This window comes from Mauremys mutica, chromosome 17, assembly GCF_020497125.1.
Source record: "Mauremys mutica isolate MM-2020 ecotype Southern chromosome 17, ASM2049712v1, whole genome shotgun sequence".
NCBI lineage: Eukaryota > Metazoa > Chordata > Testudines > Geoemydidae > Mauremys > Mauremys mutica.
The window spans coordinates 26,483,161-26,502,584 of NC_059088.1; the positions used below are offsets into that span (position 1 = coordinate 26,483,161).

At 57.9% G+C, this 19,424-nt stretch overlaps 1 protein-coding gene across 11 annotated transcripts in view; it reads right to left on the bottom strand.

Annotated features, from left to right (window-relative positions):
* ARHGEF11 (Rho guanine nucleotide exchange factor 11) overlaps positions 1-19,424 on the bottom strand; it is a 71,517-nt gene that overhangs the window by 12,819 nt on the left and 39,274 nt on the right. For 7 of the 11 annotated variants that reach the window (XM_044992039.1, XM_044992037.1, XM_044992035.1 and 4 more), the window contains 19 exons: positions 19,318-19,367; positions 19,154-19,211; positions 17,028-17,206; positions 16,775-16,846; positions 16,098-16,217; positions 15,474-15,528; positions 13,959-14,035; positions 12,801-12,938; positions 12,168-12,242; positions 11,359-11,463; positions 10,600-10,698; positions 9,943-9,985; positions 8,403-8,499; positions 8,163-8,285; positions 7,531-7,554; positions 5,459-5,603; positions 4,063-4,162; positions 2,758-2,787; positions 333-459 (listed from right to left, as the gene is read on the bottom strand). In XM_044992039.1, the coding sequence (XP_044847974.1) occupies positions 333-459; positions 2,758-2,787; positions 4,063-4,162; positions 5,459-5,603; positions 7,531-7,554; positions 8,163-8,285; positions 8,403-8,499; positions 9,943-9,985; positions 10,600-10,698; positions 11,359-11,463; positions 12,168-12,242; positions 12,801-12,938; positions 13,959-14,035; positions 15,474-15,528; positions 16,098-16,217; positions 16,775-16,846; positions 17,028-17,206; positions 19,154-19,211; positions 19,318-19,367 (1,717 nt within the window). The remainder of the gene's footprint in view (positions 1-332; positions 460-2,757; positions 2,788-4,062; positions 4,163-5,458; positions 5,604-7,530; positions 7,555-8,162; positions 8,286-8,402; positions 8,500-9,942; positions 9,986-10,599; positions 10,699-11,358; positions 11,464-12,167; positions 12,243-12,800; positions 12,939-13,958; positions 14,036-15,473; positions 15,529-16,097; positions 16,218-16,774; positions 16,847-17,027; positions 17,207-19,153; positions 19,212-19,317; positions 19,368-19,424) is intronic. The other 4 variants (XM_044992034.1, XM_044992032.1, XM_044992031.1 and 1 more) reach the window with 4 other exon arrangements.

Genomic DNA, 19,424 nt, shown 5'->3' on the forward strand with positions numbered 1-19,424 from the left:
CTGCTGGATTTCATGCAGGCCGGAAGAGCTGAGAATGCATGTGTGTGTGGGGAAGCAAGCTAGAACCCATCTCATTAATCTAGAACCCCACCCCCAGCAGGGAGCTAGAACCCGTCTCATTAATCTAAAACCCCACCCCCAGCAGGGAGCTAGAACCCGTCTCATTAATCTAAAACCCCACCCCCAGCAGGGAGCTAGAACCCATCTCATTAATCTAGAACCCCAGGCCCAGCAGGGAGCTAGAACCCATCTCATTAATCTAGAACCCCAGGCCCAGCAGGGAGCTAGAACTCGTCTCATTAATCTAGAGCCCCATCCCCCAGCAGCCCTACCTGTCCGAGTCCAGCAGCTCTTCAGGGAAGCTGCCGGTGGAGAGACGCTGCATGCCAGGCTCCTGGGACTCGCAATGCTGGTTGTTTTCAAAGTGCTGGATGATGTTCCTCACGTTGCCGGGTTTGACTGGTGGGACGGGGGAGTCAGGGACAGGAGGACAGACATAAGACATAGGTACTGACGGCTGATGGCTAAATCGTTAACCTGCCGCCCATAACGTAGCCCCCCCCAGGGGCTAAATACATCCTAGCAGCGGCGAGCCCGGCCCCAGCTGTTTGACCCTGCATGGCTGGTCTCGTATGGTTTGGAGATGGCTGGTGTGGGGTGGGTGCTTTTGGGGTTCGGGGGGGCAGGGCAGCTCCCCGTCTCTACTTTGAGCCCGTACTCCCCAGCCTTCCCCCCTCCTTGCTGCCATCAGCCCCCAGCTACCACCCCAGGCCTCTGTGCAGACGGCGCATGAAAAACTGCCAGCTGGAGGCGCTCAGCAGCGGGGTCCGAAATCAGTGCAGCCCCGTGGTGCGTAGTGGCTACAAAGCTGCAATACACCCGGGTGGCCTGGTGCTAAACCAGTGACCTGGTTATGGGGAGTTTTCAAGGCATCTCTGGTTCGGGAGGGTCCCCCAGAAGACTCATCCTTCTCCCAACGTTTGACTGGGTTTCCCTGCAGAACCAGCCCACTCAGCAGCCAGGCTGCGGATTAAATCACACAGCTGGAGGAAGCCGAGCAGCTCATCTACACAGGAAACCTGCACCGGTTTAGTCCACCTGGTGCAAATCCGTGTGTGGACGCTCTTACTTCGGTTTAGCTTCAACTTGTTCCCATCCGAATTAAGAGCATCCACCCAGGCTCTCTCACTGGGGCGTCTCCTCCAGGCCAGACTGTCGCCTGGGGATGGCTACTCCTGCAGCGGCTTGCACAGGAGAACAGATCTACGACCTCGAGAACTACGATCTAGTGGGAGGTGCGCGGCGTACGATATCAGGGCAGGGGGGGAGCATGGGGTGGGCTCCCCCGAAAGCCTAGAGGCGTCTTAGGCACCCACTTCGCTCCTGATGTTATCCATTGCAGACCCTCTTTGCTCCCCTCCCCGGCTTAAAAGGTTCTCCGGAGTCCAATCCCGACAACGTGCAAACGTTAACAGCCTCGTTATCCAATAGAGAGAGAGAGCTTCTTCCCTCAGCCAGTCTGCTGCCTCCCTCTAGGAACGCAGGCGGCATTTATACGGCACTCGTGTCCCAGGGCATCTGGACACTTAGCCAGACCGGTGCCTTCCACCCCAAAAGGCCCCATCCCACTACACAAGCGTTGGCCTGAATCTTCCCTGCACCACGGCCCCTTTGCATGGCCGTGGCAGTGAAAAGGGGCCTTGAAGTGGAGATGGGTTAGTTACGCCCACTGCTTGGGCAGCAGAGAAATGGCTTACGTGGGCCGCGTGGGACTGAGATTTCAGGCCCTAAGGTGAAACTGACCCCTACACAGTGGCCTGTTTCGAGCGGGCCCTTCCGCCCAGGGAGCATTTCAGCTTACGTGTCTCTCGCCGTTTGTAACAGCCGCGGAGTCACGCCGCACAGCGCAGGAAAGGAAGGAGAACGACCTGGCTACCGGACAGCGCAGGGAGATTTTAAGATCTAACTGGCCCAACTGGAACTTGGCCACGGCACAGTGTGAAAAAACCTCGCTCTGCGATTGCTCATCTTGCATGCAGCTGGGCCCGTTCCGCAGGCCTAGCGCAGCCTAGCGCCGGGACAGGGGCTCGAGATCGGTACTAGGTCGGGAAGTTCGCCCCCTACTGGATCAGCCACCCCCTCCCTGCAGCACAGCGCCCCCTAGCATGAGCCTGGGGCACAGGAAGCAGCACTGCCTCTGAAAGGAGAGCGCCGACCAGGTACCACTGCCCATTACATTCCTGAACGGACAAGAGGAAAAGCAGAAGAGGGCAGAAAACTGAGCAGCCTCAAAGGCACAGGAAAACAAATCACCCAGGAGCGAAGGAAACAAAGGCCTTGGGCCTTAGAGCAGAAGGATTTTGACGTACGAAGGAACCAGCTCCCAGTGAAGTCTAGGGAAAGACTCCCATCACCACCTTTCTATCAGTAGAGCTCAAAGAACTTTAGAAAACAGGTCAGTACATTAACACCCCGTTTGCCTAATGGGGAAACTGAGGCACAAAGAAGGGACGTGACTTGCCCCAGGTCCCCCAACATGCCAGTGGCAAAGCTGGAATTAGAAACCAGGTATTTTGAGTCCCAGTCCAGTGCTCTGTCCACTAAGCCTCCCCTCTCCAGCCCTGCCCAAGCACCCGTGATGCCCGCCCGCCCCTGATGCCACAGCGCAATGAGGTGGGAGACCTTTGGGGAAAGAACCCGCTTAAAAAAATTAAACAAACAAAGCTGAACATGAAAAGAAAAGAAAAGGCCTTTTACCTTCCACAGGGGACAAAGGGACATGAAATGCTGAAAGGAAAAAACAATGAGATGTCAAATCAATCCTGCATTTCAACAAGGAAGGAGGTTAGAAGGGCGTGTGAGCTGCACAATGAGAACTCAAAGGAGGAAATGGAAAGCGAAGGCAGTGAAGAGACACACAAACCCCTCTCCCGCGCTCCCCGCGGGGAACACACACTGTATGGGCAGCGCTGGCTCTGTGCGCATGGTGCTAGGAACACGCGCGCTCACAACTGCACCTGCAGCCTTTGGAAGACGCTCTCAGCCCAGCCTCCTTTTTTGCACCTCCCACAAACCAAATCAGCTTTCTGTGCAACCCACCCCCTGCCGCACCCCCCTTCCCATATAACTACCGGCCAAAATCGAATCACGTCCGGGGGGATTTTCAAACGCACCCAGCGCCAGGCGATTTCTGCTCCCCACTGACTCCCCCTGGGGTAGCTCCCTTTTGAAAACCCCACCCGTGGGTGCTCAGCCGTTTGAAGGGACGGGCTTTCAGCGGCAGACACACGTGGGGGAGGGTGCGATTTCTGCAGGGGCTGCTTTGATGAGCGGACACTGCACCCTCAAGCACGGGCAGGTGTGTGCGAGATTGAATTAGAGAGTTGTGGGTTGTCCGCCCCAGGAGCGATCCCCAACTCCACCCTTTCAGGCCCTGTCCGTCCGGAACAGCTGTTACTAAACAGCTCCGTGGCGGATAAGCCCTTAGACCTTATCCAGGCCTCAAAGCTTTGCCGCAAGAGCTGCCCCGACACACCACAGCGAGGAGAGCGTGGCTTGTGCCGGACAGCTGAGATTGGCTCTCCAAGCAAAATAAGCTACGGGGGCAAAAGCACGTTTATGCTCGTATAACCACAGCTACAGAATTGTAAGCGTCGACCGGGCCCGAGAGTAAAAAGGAGAGAGAGCTCACGCGAGAGTCCCTGCTGGGGTGCAGCGGAGAGGGGGAGAAGGGATGAAGGCAGGTGGAGAGACTCCTCAGGCATCACCTACATCGGGACTGGATGCAAATTCCGAGCGGAAGACAGATTTACACTAGTGAAGTGCAGCCTAGTTGGACAGCAGCGTAAGTTGCCCTGGTGCGGCTGCGCCCCGGCTCAAGTCCCGGCACGGCCAATGCCTTACACTGCCCAAAATGTTGATTCTCACGCAGCCAGCCAGAGGAGATGACTGCCTCCAGGACCGGGCACTGGCTACTCCATCATATACAGGACCCAGCTCCCCATCGGGCATCTCCTGCAGTACTTGTGACCCCCAGCGCCCCCAGCACGACCCAATACTCACTACTCTGGGAGGAGCTTTTGGGCTTCCCAATGTATTTCAGGATGGGATTGCGTTTCTTATCCTCCATCGCGTCTTTGTCCTTCTTCGTGCTGCTGCTCTGCTGAGACACGCAGGATGAGAGCTGGGAAAGACGTCTTTGCAAGGGAGGCACGTTAACTCCCAGGGCGACACGAGCTAACGCAGAAGCAGCAGCCGCAGCTGCTGCATTTAATTCGCAAGGAAGGAAACTGAGGCAGGGTGGGCCGGTGGTTAGGGGCCGGGGCTAGGAGACGGGGTTCTAATCCCCACTGAGTCGCCATGGGGTCCTGAACCAGTCACTCTGTGCCACAGTTCTCCCCACATCTGTGCAATGAGGGTCAATTACCCTGGGCCACCTTTCTCCAGGGTACAATACTTGGTGCCTTTCCGCTACGTCTACCAGGATGCTGCACCCTGCAGCTACTCCAAACTTCCCAGGAGCAGCATGGACAGAACTCTGATCTGCCTGCTCTGAAAGCCTAAGCCTGCAGTGAATGGAGAATCTCCATTAGTTGTTAGACGTATAGGGCCTATGACACAGTGGAACAGTTCCGATTCCAGCCAGGAGGGGGCTGCCATGTATAAACACACCAGCCAGTTTATTACAGTACAACACAAGTTACAATTCACTTTGTTTATACCGATGGGCACACAATCCTGCGTGTCTACATTCACCAGCAGTACATCACTCAGCCTTGTCTTCACCCTCCGGTCGGAGAGAGCAAGCAGCTGCCGCTCACACTGAGCTTGTGTGAGGCACTTTAGATAGTTCCCACTGGTCTGGCGTCAGCCTGACTTTGCACAGGGTCTGCTCCACAAACCACCCCCACTCCCATCCCAGAGTGAAACACCCGGCACCGGGATCAAACGGCGGGAGGGAGAGAGACGGGGGAAAGGGCGGGGGAGGGAAGGTGATGGAGGTGACGAGATACTGGGAGGCTGCTCCAGGCAGCAGAGGAGGTGGCTCTTGCACCAACACAGACTGTGCAAAGGGACAGAGTGGAAGGCACGGCGGGAGGAGGCCAGAAGACACAAGGGGCCCGATTCTCCCCTACCCGGGGGCTCTGTGCTGTTGTGTACCCCGGCACAAAGTGCCGCCAGATCAGAAAAGGCCACATGTTGTGCCCGCCTTGCCCCGGTGCCAGCGACAAGGCGTCCCGCCCAAGGGCCGTGGCTGAAGGGTAATTCTGAGCTGAACGGGGAGCTCGTGGAGTTCACCTCCCCAGGGATGGGGATTAGGTGCCCACGCGCATTCTGCAGGGGAGCTGGGCCTCGGGGAGGCCGCGGAGACCAGAACTGCGCGAGGCCAGGCCTGAGGAGCTGACGGCACCGGGAAGAATCCGGTCAGAAAAGGGAACGCGGCCAATGCCCCACTCACCTTCTTGGCCTTGGGGAAAAAGGGCAGCCACTTGTCCTTGTCTGGGACGGCCTGGGACTTCTCGCTGGTGCTGGCTGGCCGGGCCTCCCGCATCCGGATCCCCGTGTGGCTCATGTAGGTGCTGAGGGCAAAGGCCATGGGGGAACTGGAAGAGAGGAACACACAGGCAGACGCTGCAGATCATCCAGGACACAACACCAGCCCCGGCGTGTCGGGAGACCGGCCGCGTTCAGCCACCGCAGGGATAACTGGCCAGAAAAGAGCCGGCGAGTGGCTCAAAGCCTCGGCAAGGCGTGGCCAGGAGCATCCGCCCGCAGCGCTCCAGGGAGGGACGGGGAGCCCTGGAATCCCCAGTGTCCAACGCTACCAAAGCGCCGGTGCCGTCCCAAGGGCAGTGCCTGCAGCACCGTAAGGGGGCCTGGCGCTTTGCAGACAGATGTCAGCGCCCATTGCCTGGGCAATCCTTGTTCCGACGAGCAGGGGCAATCCACAGGATGAGCTGGGGGGAGTCCAGATTGCAGGCTCAGGCCCTGAGCGGGCTCACGCGCTTTACAAACAGCCCCCATCTGCCCTGTCCTCATTTTACTGCTGGGGAAACTGAGGCACGGGGCAGGGCAGTGACTCGCCCATGGTGACACCCTGCACCAGCGGCAGCCCAAAGGGAAGTGTCTGACCAGGCGCAAAGGAGACAGACACCCCAAAGGGCGCCACGATGTCTCGTAGGATACTCAGCATCTTGCTGGTCAGCCCTCAAGTCCCCAAGTCGGGTTACAGCTTGATTCCCGCATGACTTGCCAACCCAGGAGAAAGGCTCGTTGCTGCAAGAGAAGCACCCTCGGGACAGCTGGGTCGTGGAGGGTTCTCACTGCACCAAAGGCCCCTTCAGATGGGCAGCTGGAGCCGAAGCCCGTTGCCACGCTCCAGCTTCTCCTGCCCCAGCTCTGGGTGAGAGATCCAGTCACCAGTGAACAGCTCTGAGCAGCACGTGAAGGAGCCCTCCCGCCTCCTAGTCACCGCAGCTCCCGGATCAGACAGACGGGCTTGTGGCTACAGCACCGGCCCCCAAGTTCTATCCCCAGCTCTTCCAGGGATGCCCTGCATGACCCTGAGCAACCCCTCACTGTGCCTCGGTTTCCCCATCTATAAAATGGGGGATAGTGGCACTGCCCTACCTTGCCCCTGCCCCAACCCAGGAGGGTTTCATTAATGTTTGCAAAGCACCCCAAGATCCACCTTGTGTCCAGCACCGCAGGATCTGGGCCTGGGGACCTCTTCTCCTGGAATTGCTTTCCAGGACATCGTGCGGCGGAATGGCTTTACAGACGCCCCCCGACTTACACAAGCGTTCCGTTCCGGAACACCTTGCGTAACGCGAATTTTGCGAAAGTCAGAAACGTATCTCCAACCATTATGCAAAAAAACAAAACAAAACAAAACCCCTCCTATTTCTAGCTTGCGGAACTTTTTCTGTAAGCTCGCATTTGCGTACATCAGGTTTACGTAACTCGGGGAGCGTCTGTATTAAACAGAGACCTGGTGCCCACCCAGCTCCGAGGCCAACTCACTTATGGGGCACAGAAGGATTCCAAGCATGAAACCCTCATTGCCGGTGTGATATCAGCAACGTCCCCCTGGGGGCTGAAGCTCTGTTTTTCCACTGAGCGGGAACAGTTGCGGGGGAGGGAGAGCGGGGGTGACGCACAGGAGGCGTCCGTGTGGATTTGGGGCAGGGAACCAACTCGAGGGACAAGTTTCTTCTCCCTGCGGCGACCGCCGGGGCCAGTCCAGGAGTTCTGCGATAGCAGGGGGCCGTCCTCGGGACACCACAACCCAGACAGATGCTACCCAGCTGCTTACACATGGGCCGCTCATCCAGCCGCTGACAAGTTTGTGCCTCCGCTGCCCTGGCGTTGGGAGGGGAAAGTGTGATCTAGTAATGAGAGGACCCCCTCCCCAAGCATTGTCCCGCACCCCCTCCCTGAGCTCTCCAGAACCCCAGCCCCACGGCCACATCTGGATGGCACCATCACATCTGGATGCACACGACTGCTGGGCGCCAGGCCGACACTCACCTCCTGTCCTCTTCATACTTCGACCTAAAGTGGGGAAAGAGGGAAGGGGTGTGAGAAACGAGGCCACCTCTGTACGACACCATTTAATCTGCCTGATCCGAGCCCAGGGGCCCAAGGGCCGATGTCTCAGACCTAGCCCTGCACGGCTACGACTCATTAAAGGCACGGGACCGGACCCTCTGCCGGTGTAAATCGGCAGAGCTCCTTTGACTGCAGTGGGGACATGCTCCAACCAGCACTGGCAAGAGGGGACAGGACAGGGTGTAAGAGAGCAGCCCCCTCCCTTTCCCCCCCAGCCCCATGTCTGCTGCTTCCACCTGCCCCTGCATGCCAGGAGCCCATTCCTCCCTTCACCACCACCACCACCATGCACGCACTCAGAGCCTGCTCCTTCTCCCCCCCCACTACAGAGTCCCAACCGGCCTTCAATGGTAAAGCCATAGTGCCCGGCAGCTCGCAGGAGCGGCCCTGGGATCAACGCGCCAGGCTGAGCTGGGTTCTGATCCCGCTCCCACCGGTCACACCCCGCGGCCGGGGCCGCTCCCGAGCTCTGCTGGTGTCAGCGAGGCCAGACCCAGGCTCGGGCTGGATCACACGCCGGACAGGGACCAGCCCTGCCGCCTGGCACTCACAGTATGTCGCCCAGCTGCGCAAGCTGCTTCTCAGCCACCTGGCGCTCCTTCTGGGGATCGCCGTCCAGATCCAGCAGGTCGTTTTCTCCATACAGGCTTCCCAGCCCCATGGTGCGCTTCGTCCTGCGGACAGACAGAGGGCCCCGGTCAGCCCCACGAGCCTGAGTGGCGCAGGCAACCACCCCATCGAAGAGCTGCCCGAGACGAGGCCACGGAGCAGAGGCAGTGCGAGGGCCTTACCTGTAGTCCTGGATCTGCTCCTGGATCTCGGGCATCGCTGCGTCCTGAGCCTCAGAGAAGGCGCTTCGGACATCCTCCCCGTTCCGCAGGCGAGACTCTGGAGCCACGGACGGGAGACAAGGGGAAAGACGCTCGTTACCAGCTGTGCTCGGCTGGGGGGCGGGCAGGGGCGCACGGATGGCCCAGGGCACCGGCAGCGTCAGGTGCTGACATGGCATGTTTCAGCCGAGGATCCCGCCATGCCTGCCAGTCGAGCAGCTGCTTTTCAGGGGTGTACACCCCAGCAGCAACGTCGGGTGCTCAGCACCTCCGCTAGCAGCCTATCCTGTGACTCTCCCACCCGGATTCCTGCCCGCAGGGTAGCTGCACCACTGCCACCCCAAATGCTGCCAGGGGAGCCTCATTGTACCCCGCGATTAGCAACAGGACAGCTCACCGGGGTTCCAAGCAGGAGAAAGCCACCCTAGTGCAAAATGCAACTCTGCCCATTTGCACTGGGGCAGCTATCCTGGGTGCTGGAGTTGGGGGCAAATCCAGGCCTGAGCTGCCCAACTCCGCCTGCAGGGCAGGTATGGTAAGACAGGCAGGCAGCACGGCCCGGTGGAAAGGGACTTGGGAACCCTGGCTTCTCTTGCCAGCTCTGCCACTGGCCTGCTGGGTCACCTTGGGCAAGTCACTGCCTCGCTCTGTGCCTCAGTTTCCCCTCCTGCTCTCTGTCTAGTACAATGTTAAGCTATTCGGGGAGGGACTGTCTCTCCCTCTGGTCGTGCACAGTGGAGCCCCGATCTCAGCTGGGCCCGTTAGGCGCAGCCGTGAGTCTAATTAATGGTAACGTCCTCAGCCCTGCGTAACTGAGGCTCCTGCAAGGGAAGCGACTTCCCCAAGTGAGGCAGGAAAAGAACCCAGGAGTCCTGACTCCAACTCGACCCACACGATGCCGTTTGCTCCCTAATGCAGGGCAATGGGGGGGGGGGGGAGGTCTCTCCTATGCAGACAGACCTTCCCCAGGGAAGTTCAGAGGAGGTAAAGAGTTCTGCACGCTAATAAAGGGCATCTTTGATTTAGAGCAAAGCCACTAGTGCAGTGGTTCTTAGCCTGGGTGCGCTCCCCCCTGGGGATGCGAGCTGCCCTTTCGAGACAGGCCAGATTTGTTTAGAAGGTAAATCCTCAAAACCACAAATTAAGCACAGGCACTAAGTACAACTACTCTGTTTCATCAAACCTACGTATTCATTAACGTTCTACATTTTTAACAATTACTGTAACATACAAACAAAAACCGTATCTAGGTTTAAAGAACTGCCCTACTTCATCGATTTCCGATGCGGGGCGCGAGAACGTGTTTTGAGAACCAAAGGGTGCAGGCCGCAGTCACGGTTAAGAACCACTGCACGGTGGGACCAGCAACAGCCAGTGGTCCCCGATGCTGAGACCTCGAGCTGCTGAAAACACTTCCTGCTTCAGCGACTGCCCCTAACGGCATAGGCATGGCCTCAGAGTTCACACGCACACGCGTGTGTGCACACACACACACACTTACCTATGTCAGCTAGTAACTGCTCAGGCACCTTTATTCTCAGAGGCTAGGAGGGGAAAAGAAATGCGATTACGTCTCAATTAATTATTATTCTGGGTGTCCCAGGTCAGAGGATGAACACTGTGGGAGTGCTAGGAAAGCCTGCATGCGCCTTGCACAGCAGCTTCTGTGTCTGAAAGACCAGAGCTCAGACTTTCTCCCCAACTGAAACATCTGATTAAATCTTAACCTCTTGGCACTCAACTAACGCGTCCCTATTAAGCAGTATATTTGCTACCACCGTGCCTATTAAGCAACAAGGGGGGAAAAATTGCTTCTCTCGGAGAAGGCCACAGCTAAAACCACCCACCCCAATTAAAGCAGGCCGCCGGGCTTTGTGTATATTGGCTTTTCCTCCAGCGCAGACACCGTTTACCACAGTGCAGCACAGTTTGCACCAGCGTAGTTGGCAGTGCAAAGCACATCTGCTCTGGAGTTTGCCTCAGTGCAGCTAGGCTGACGGCTAAAATCCCAGGGGACACAAGGCCTCGGTTAAAAGTTTTCCACGCTGGGAGGCTAAATACATGGAATGTTAGACCATGAAGCCACACTCTGCCGGCCTTCTCCTGCGGGAGGAAAGCCCCACACCCGCTGGCAATGCAGCCACGCTCCCGCACTCACTGCGTTCTTCTCCAAGAAGATGTTCCAGATCTCCTTCCCCAAGGCCCGGGAATCCTTGAAGTTAATTTGCTGGCAAACTTCTGCGCACAAATAGAAGAGCTGGAAGGACGGGGGAGAGAAGCAAAAGCACAAGAGAGGAAGAAGGAAGGAGAAACACTTAGTAAAGCAGCAGCAGCGACTCCCTCCAGGACACGGGACAGACCGTAGGAGACGCCTACGTGGGTAGATTGTGCCCTGTGGCGGGGGGGAGGAATCGGAGCCCTTGCACGGCATTTCCACCTCTCACGCCTGCGGAAGTCCATTGACTTCAACCCTACACACCAGCATGACAGCAGGGGCCAGACCCAGCACTGCCTGAGCCCCACCTAGGGCCTTTGAGACTGAGGGTGAGCAGCCACATGAGAAATAACCTGCACTTCATGGGCCCAGGCAGCAAACCCATGGAGCCCAGGAACAGGAGCAGGCCTGTAAGAACTACACTGCCCTACGCGGGCGGGCGGCCCTCTTGGATCCAGGGAAGAGGGAGAGGATAGCACCTGGACCGAAGCCGGTTGCCGGCGGTGCGTGATTTCAGTGGGCTTTGGATGAGGGTTAGACAGAGGGTGGGAAATGCCCTAAATCCTCCACCACATCCACGCGCCTGAGATCAAGTCAGGAGCCACCCCCAGTGCTGCAGGATGCTCCTGCTCCCGCGGGGAAGCCAGGGTCGCCGCGCCCCCACCCCCCGGAGAGGCAGCCGCGGGCGCGTCTCGCTCTTACCAGGGGGCTCGGGTCCGCCTGGGAGAAGATGTAGCGCAGGAAGACGCCCAGGTGAGCCGGTCGGGATTTGAGCTTCCCCAGGTCCTGGAAGAGGGAGTCGCACTGCTGGGGGAGGGCAGGGAAACAAGCCATTGAAGCTGGGGGGAGCAAAGGGCAGAGTGTGCCCGAGGAACGGGCTCCCGCTTCTGCCAAGGCCTTGGTGAAACTGGCATTTGCCTCATTTCGGCCGCTGGGGTCGCTGCAGCAGACACACCCCAGGGCAGGCAGGGGAGCAGCCATCAGCCAATCCAGCCCCGGAGCTGGACTCCACCGCTGCGGCTCTGCCTGTCTGCACCAGTGTAGCTACCGGGCATTGGGGCAAGGCCTGAGATAGCCAAGGGATCCCCTTGCGCTGCCTTCGACCCTCCAGCCCTCGTCATCAGCCCCACGAGCCGCGTGCAGAGCGCGTGCGACACGGCTGCAGTGGGGCAAAGGTTTGGTGAGCGCGGAGGCTGGGAAGCCCCTAGCGAACAACGCGCGTGGCCCCGAGCACGTGCCAATAGCGTCTTTGCACCATCCCAGCTCCGGAGCCGATGTCTGTAACCGCGCTGCCCTACCCAGGGCTTCCGGCCGCTGGAGCCTGCTCTGTAAAGCCAGGAGTCTGGGGACGCACTCGGCGGCGCTCCCACTCCCAGCCCCACCGCTCTGACCACTAGACCCCACTCCCCTCCTAGGAGTCACAACCCCTAGTCCCCGGCACAGCTGCCACGGTTCCTGGTGACGCCAGCAGGGTTAATACAAGGACAGAGGGATGCCCTGGGAGCTGTTACCTCGTTGTTGAAATACCCCGGATCGTAATCTTCCTCTGGCCCGATGATGAGAGGCCTCGGCGTCCGCTCCAAGCCCTGAGGAGACAAGGCCAGGCTGGGACAAGGCCACCCCAACAGCAGCCCCGGTTCGGCCTTCAATAATTCTAGGCTCCCCCTTCAGTGGGGGGCTTCTCTGCGGCCCCCTTCGCTCTCAGCTACTACGTGGCTGGCACCTCATGGCACGAGCAGTCGGGACCTCAGTTTGTGTCTCATCCCACAGACACGCCCAGCAGTAGCACTCTGGGAAGAGCATCCCCCTACTGAGCCCCACAGCCCTCTCCCTGCAGGACACTGTGCCATGGGGTCAGCACAGACCCCCCACAGAGAGCGCCCCCCCATGGAGCCCCACCCCCCACCCCCTGCAGCACACTGTGCCATGGGGTCAGCACTGACCACTAGCAGAGAGCGCCCCCCAAGGAGCCCCACACCCCACCTCCTGCAGCAGTTTGGGTGCTGCTCAGACCCACCCCTGATGAGATCACAGCCCCAGGCAGAACCAGCTACAGCCTGTCGCTGTCAATCAGATCCAAGGGAGCGTGCCCTAGGCCCAGCCACTCCGCCCGTGGCAGCTCTCCCCCCCGCCCCCCGCCTCACCTGCTCCGCGATGGGCAGGAAGGGCGTGTCCGAGCCGTGGCGGCGATGGTGCTGGAACATCTTGGAGGTGATGACCGGGGAGGTGCGCGGGCTGTCGAGGCCGGGGTCGGACAGAACGGAGTTCCGGTTCAGAGAGATCTGCTCAGGACAACCACCACCTCACGACATTAGCAACCGAGAAGGGGGCAGCAGGGAAACCCCCAGGGACGAAAGCAGCGCCAGACCCTGATTTGACTCACATGCTTCCCGGGACCCAGGCCAACATCTAAACCGATTCAACAGCACGTCCACATGCGGGGGAGGGGGCGCCAAATTAACCAATCAAGTTCTAAACCAGTTTACATTAGATCGGCGCGCACACCCGGCTCCCGCTCCCAGGCTCAACTTCCTGCCTCCCCCACGCTGCCCCCAACACCTCCGCTCTTCTCAGTAGTAACCTGCAGACACCTCCCTCCCCTGCGTCTGGCTGGTCTTATTGACACTGCAAACTCCGGGGGGGCAGGGATTGCCTCTTAGTCCTGCTGCAGGACGTGCCATGACAATCTGTGGCTCTATAGAAAGTCCCAGAGCAAAAAGACTAAGGGGGAACATTTCCTACCACGGACAAGATTCTTAAAGGTGTTTCGGCACCTATGGGGATTTTCAAAAGCATCTAAGCCCCCAACACCCACTGACACTCCCTCTAGGCACCTAAATACCTTTCAAACTCTGGCCCTTGGACATTCTGGAAAGCGTTACCCTCTGTTATGAGGATGGATCAATAACTGAACAGGAAGAGACTTCACAGGGATGTTGCAATGACCCTAAACCCCAAACCTGGGAAACCCCAGGACATTCAGAGTGACGGCTGCACTTACAAGACATCCAATGTGCTAAGATACGAAACACAGAGTTAAGACATCCAAGCAACCTTCCCTCTGCCTGCAGGGACCCCCTCCTGCAATAACTCCAGGATCCTGATTTGGGTACTGTAGGGTCTGGGATTCCCAGATTTGATTAGACTGATTTTAAATGACATCTGATTTTTCCAACTCCCCCACCCCCCACTAGGTGAGTGCCGGACATTTGGAGGACAGAAGCTGCTTTTCCAACAAAGCACAGAGGTTGACTCTGTGCAAAATGGACCTGGCCCTTAGCCCTGGAGCCACGAGCCCTCACCTCGCTCACCGAAGGGAACCGCTCAGTGCCTGAATCCAAACCGCTGTCGCCATCCTGAGAGTCGAGAGAGAGGCGACCTGGGAACAGAGGAGACACGCAGATGGAGGTCAAATTAACCCCCCAGGAGGAACCATGGCAAAGGAGACACCGAGCGATGGGAGAGGGGGCAGAGCAGCCCTCAGTAAGCACTCTCTGTCTAGGCCGTGGATCCATCTCCCCACATTTCCTTTGCCATCTCCGCTCCTCTGATGACAGGAGGGGCGGATCTGTGGGCTGGCCGAGACCCCACCAGAGAATCAGACTGAGAATGTTTAAGGAGGGTTTGTGCAACCCCAATTCCGGCCTCTGACAAGGGAAGAGGAGCTCTGGTCTTTACCGGGGGCTACGGCTCGTTAGAATCCCAGGCAAGGGGCAGAGGCAAAGGAAACCAGAAAGCCACACGCAAACATGACTAGTCCTACAGGCTTCGAGACCGGAGCTCTGCTGGGCACAAGATGGGAAAGCAACCCTGGGTGGCGAAGGAGGAGAAAGAGCGGGAGCCACACGGGATGTGTTGAGCGTGAAAAGGCACAGAGCAGTGGACTAGAGCGAGGCAGGAGATGGTTTTCCCATCTCACAAAAATTTGCCATTAAAAAAAAAAAAAAAAGTCCCATTCCAAATGGGGCCAATCAGTTGAAATCCCCCTAACATTTCCGCAAAACAAAAATCAAATAAAACTCAGCTCGGGTCAGTCGACACCTTCTCTTTCAATAATTCTGAGACGTCTCATTTCAATTTCAACCTTCTAAAAAAATTCTTTTACGACAAATTAACTGAAATTTCAAAAGAAAACGTCATCTCGAAGTAGAAAATGGAACCTTTCGTTCTGAATCCCCCCTCTGCCAAAACCAGGAAGCCGGTTGAAACCAATCCTTTCCCGCAAACTGTTACGGTTTCAGCAAATCAACATTTTCTAGTGAAAATACGTTTTGTTGCAAACTTCCCGCCCAGCTCTACAACGGACACTAGCTGCGGGGTAACCCTGGGGTGGAGGAGAACAGATACGTGCAGCGTTTATCTACGCCGAGCCAGGGATGCTGGCTGCCAACACTCATGTCTCTTTACAGCACATCCCATATAGCAATGCTGTTGGGCAGAGGGAAAGTGTTCCTGCACTGGTGCCTTCTGGGAGACCTGGAGTCCCTATCCTATAGCATGCAGAGCGTGACGGCTGGGAACAATTTCCCAGTGCGAGGAACTCCCGAATGGGGAGAGCTAGAGTGCTCGTAGCTTCCCGTCTGCACTGGAGAGACGCTATCACGGCCGATAAGGATCGACCCAGACTCGAGCTGAAGCCCTCAGCGCACCTGGTGCAAGCAAAGCTCGTCAATGCCTGGGACGGCTACAGCGTCCGGAGACAAGGAGCTGCACAGGCGCCGCAAGCTGAAGTCGCCCAGACCAATCATCGGTTGCGAGGGCGGGCGGACGGTAGCAACGGGTATGTGCAGCTGCCTGGGAGCGACAGCACGACTCACCTTCCGTCCCCCGGAGACTGGCTGAGCCGGAATTGCAGCACGGCCGCCCCAAATCCTGCAATTGAAGGATACACAGAGGTCGGTGTTGTTATCCCTGCTTTACAGGTGGGGAAACTGAGGCACAGAAAGAGCTTAATCTATAAAGGGGGAGGACCAGCTCCCTTCCATTTCAAGAGGGGCTCTCAGCACCTCCAGGGATATGAAGCTGTCACACCTCTGGGGATATGAAGTCTGTGGCAGAGCTGGGAAGGGAATCCCAGAATAGGTCACACGGGGCGGGAGGGGGAGGTTTCAACCAGTTCATACACAAACAACGCCGCGTGTCCTCACTAGCCCTGCTGAACTGGTTTCAGTCTTGTTTTGTGTCCACACTAGCCTTCACCTAACCCATTTCAGCCTCAATGCCCTCTGGGTACCTATCCCCACAGTTCATGGCTCAGGCAGTGCACTCGGGGAGATTTCACACTGCATGGGGGCACGCCTCAGCTTGTCCATCTCCACAACGGGACTAAACCCAGTTCGGGCTTCCCCTGGCACCAACGTCTGAGGAGGGTGGAGTGTCCGGGGCGTGGGGGAGAGTCACATGACATTTAGAACCAGGAAGTAAGGGCTCCTCTTGCGTACCACGGAGCCGCCCGTCTCCTGTTGGATCTTGAGCTGCAGCTGGCTGACCCTTCTGCGCGCCCCCTCGATCCGTTCCTCCAGCGTGGTGGCGGGGTTCCGGCTGTACACCTCGCAGAATCGCTGGGCGGGGAGACAAGGAGGGGAAGGAGGTTACAGCCAGCCACGCAGGGAGGGGAACAGGCACGGGGTGCAGAGCGAGGAGCGGGGGCTAGGAAAGAAAGACAAAGCAGGTGAGGGATGGCTGGCTCTGACCAATACCCTGCTGCAGCTTCGGTGTGACCGCGTCTGCTGCCGCGGGGCATCCGCTGGTGGCCAGGCGGAGGAGGAAGGAAATACACCTCTCGTCCCCCAAACATTGTACAACTGGCCTCACGCTTTACCGTGGGGCGGAGACACCAGTCGTGTCACGGACGGAGGCAGGAGCCTGGATTACATGGAACGGAGGGAGGTCTGATCCGCAGGGCAGGAAGGAGAACCATGAGATTAGGTGGAACAATTGTCTTCTCTGCTACAGGCAAGATATCGGAGGAGATGGCCCACTGGTCTGATCCAACATGGCCTAGGAGGAGCAATAGTCCGCTCCATTGCAAGCAAAGATGCCTAGCAGTGCGCTAGACAGGGCAGGGGTCTGCTCCAGGGTCGCTCACCACAGGGAGGAGGCAGGCGACGCAGCGTACCTGTAACTCGGCCTCCTCCTGTCTCAGCATGTTGCGGAGGATCTGAGTCGCGTGCTTTTGAACTTCTGGGTCCTGCGATTTGGAGCAGACGTGGGCAGAGTGAGGGGACGGACAGAGCTTTGCTTTCATCTCCCCATCTTTCACCCCCACCCCCCGAAGTGGAGCAGCGCGGGAGAGTGACGACCGCCGCTTTCCCATCCCCCTGGGAGATCCAGGACAAACCACCCGTGGGAGCGCCGCGCCGCCCGGTTACCTGCAACGGTTTGGGTCCTGTGATGCGCTGCGGCGGAGGCAAGGGAGGCGGGGGAGGTGGTGGGGGGCACAGGGGTGCAATCCCGGGCGCCCCCGATATGCTCACGTCTTGCTGAGGGCTGGAGAGCACCACTGAGGGAGGAGGAGACCCCAGGAGGGTCAGCGCGACGTAGGCGCCAGCTGGAGGAGAAAAGGAGCACGGGTAGAGAGAGACCCACTTTATAACTAGCCAGTTGATGAGGATTTAAACCCGGGGAATCACGGCATCTAGACGAGAACGGTCCATTGCCTCCCCAACCCCAAATCCACGACGCAGGAGTCTGAGACGGATGGCGCTGCAACCGAAGCTGATCTTAAGGGTACGTCTACACTGAAAACACAACACTTGCACTGCTGTAGTGCTTCAGTGTAGACACTCACGACGGCGACAAGAGGGGTTCTCCCCTCGGCGTACATAATCCCCTCTCCCAGAGGCGGTAGCAAGGGGGCCGGAAGAATTCTTCCATCAACCTAGTGCTGTCCACACCGGGGGTTAGGTCGATGTAGCTACGTCTCTCGGGGGGTGTGGATTTTTCACACCTCTGAGACACACAGCTACGCCGATGTAGGTTTTCAGTGTAGACCAACTACACTCAGCATTAGGGTTTAATTCAGTTCACAGATGCTAGCCCACTGCACCGTATACAGAGCAGGAGTCCTTAGTAAAGCCTCAGGAACCTTTGTAAAGCCTACCCAGGAGAGGCTGCATCAGCCAAGGCACATACTAATCCCTAGATTTTATCTCGTGCCCTTCATCCATACACCTCAAAGAGCTGTACAAAGGAGGTCAGGATCATTATCGCCATTTGACAGATGGGGAAACTGAGGCACAGAGTGGGGAAGTGACTTGCCCAAGGCTGCCCACCTTCCCCCCCCGCTTAAGCCATTGTGAACACATCAGACCCAAGATCCAATCCCTCCACTGGCCCTCAGGCTGCTCCCGATGCCAGTTTAAGGCCTCAGTCCTAATCGTCAAAGCAACAACTGGGTCGAGCCCCAGCTACATTACGAGACTGAACGTCACTCTATGATCTGCGGTGACAACGGTGCTCCTCTGGGACGATGCAGATCACAAAACGCAAGACGATGGGCATGAGAGCGAGGGTCAAAGCATTCCCGGGGGAGGAGACTCCGCTATGAAATGGGCGACCAGAGGAGATGGGGCAAATCCGGAGTTGGGTCGCCTTTAGGAGACGCTGTAAAACCTTCCTCTTCACCATAGCGAGGATGACAGCGCCACCCCCCCCCCCGTACCCACAAAACCTGAAACAAACCAGCCAACAAAACCAAAAGCCCACCTAGGGTGACCAGATGTCCCGATTTTATAGGGACAGTCCCGATTTTGGGGTTTTCTTCTTATATAGGCTCCTATTACCCCCCACCCCCATCCCGATTTTTCACACTTGCTGTCTGGTGACCCTAAGTCCACCCCAGGCAGGGCGTTTACCTCCCTACAGGAGAAGAGCCAGACATCCCATGAAGTCCACTGGAGACTTCCCTGCTGGCTATTTGCCCAGACGCTATGGTGACAGGCAGGAGTATAAAACCCTGACGCAGACAGATGGCTAAATACAGAGCACTGTAACGCAGGGTGGGAAGCGGAATGACCAAATCGGCAAGGGAAGGGTTAAGCTGTTTTTGGAAACTGCTTCAGGAAAGGGATGGGAAGTGACGTTCTCCCAAACGGCTCCTCCTGTAACAACCAGAACGGGAAGCCGCAGAGATCTGGCCGCTCCAGCTTGCAAATGACTCCCCTTCCCAGCGGCATCAGTCAACCAGGCTCCCCAAGCAGGACATTTCACATTAAGCACTTTTGAAACATGGGATTGCTGGTGTTCTCCACCCGGGAGACCAGCCGCCCCCATTTACGCATGGGGCAGGCACAGCTGTGACACAGCAAGCTCCCCACACCAGCGCGCCTGGGGGATCCCCTGCCTCTCGGGTGGAGAAGAGAGCTCAGCGTGCCTGGCCTCTCCGCTCTGCTCTGAGCCTCAGGGCCCCTTACCCTTTCCACAACACGCCATCTCAAAACGCTCCAACCAGCGACCCAGCGGGGAAAGGCCCCATTCACCCCTCCTACCTACTCACATTTGATGAGCTTCACCACTTCGAGATGGGAGCTGTTTGTCACCATCGTGCCGTTCACCTGCAAGAGGAGACAGCCAGCCTCAGACACGCAGCCCCAGCGCTGGCCCAGAGCGCAGCACTAGGGAACGCCCCGGGGACGCCTCGACTCGGGGTTTGCCGCTCACCTTGACGATCCGGTCACCCTCTTGCACCCCGGCCTTCATGGCCGCTCCTCCTGCAATGCAACAGGAGGAGTTACAGTAAATAACAGCAGAGCCCCAGCAACATGAAA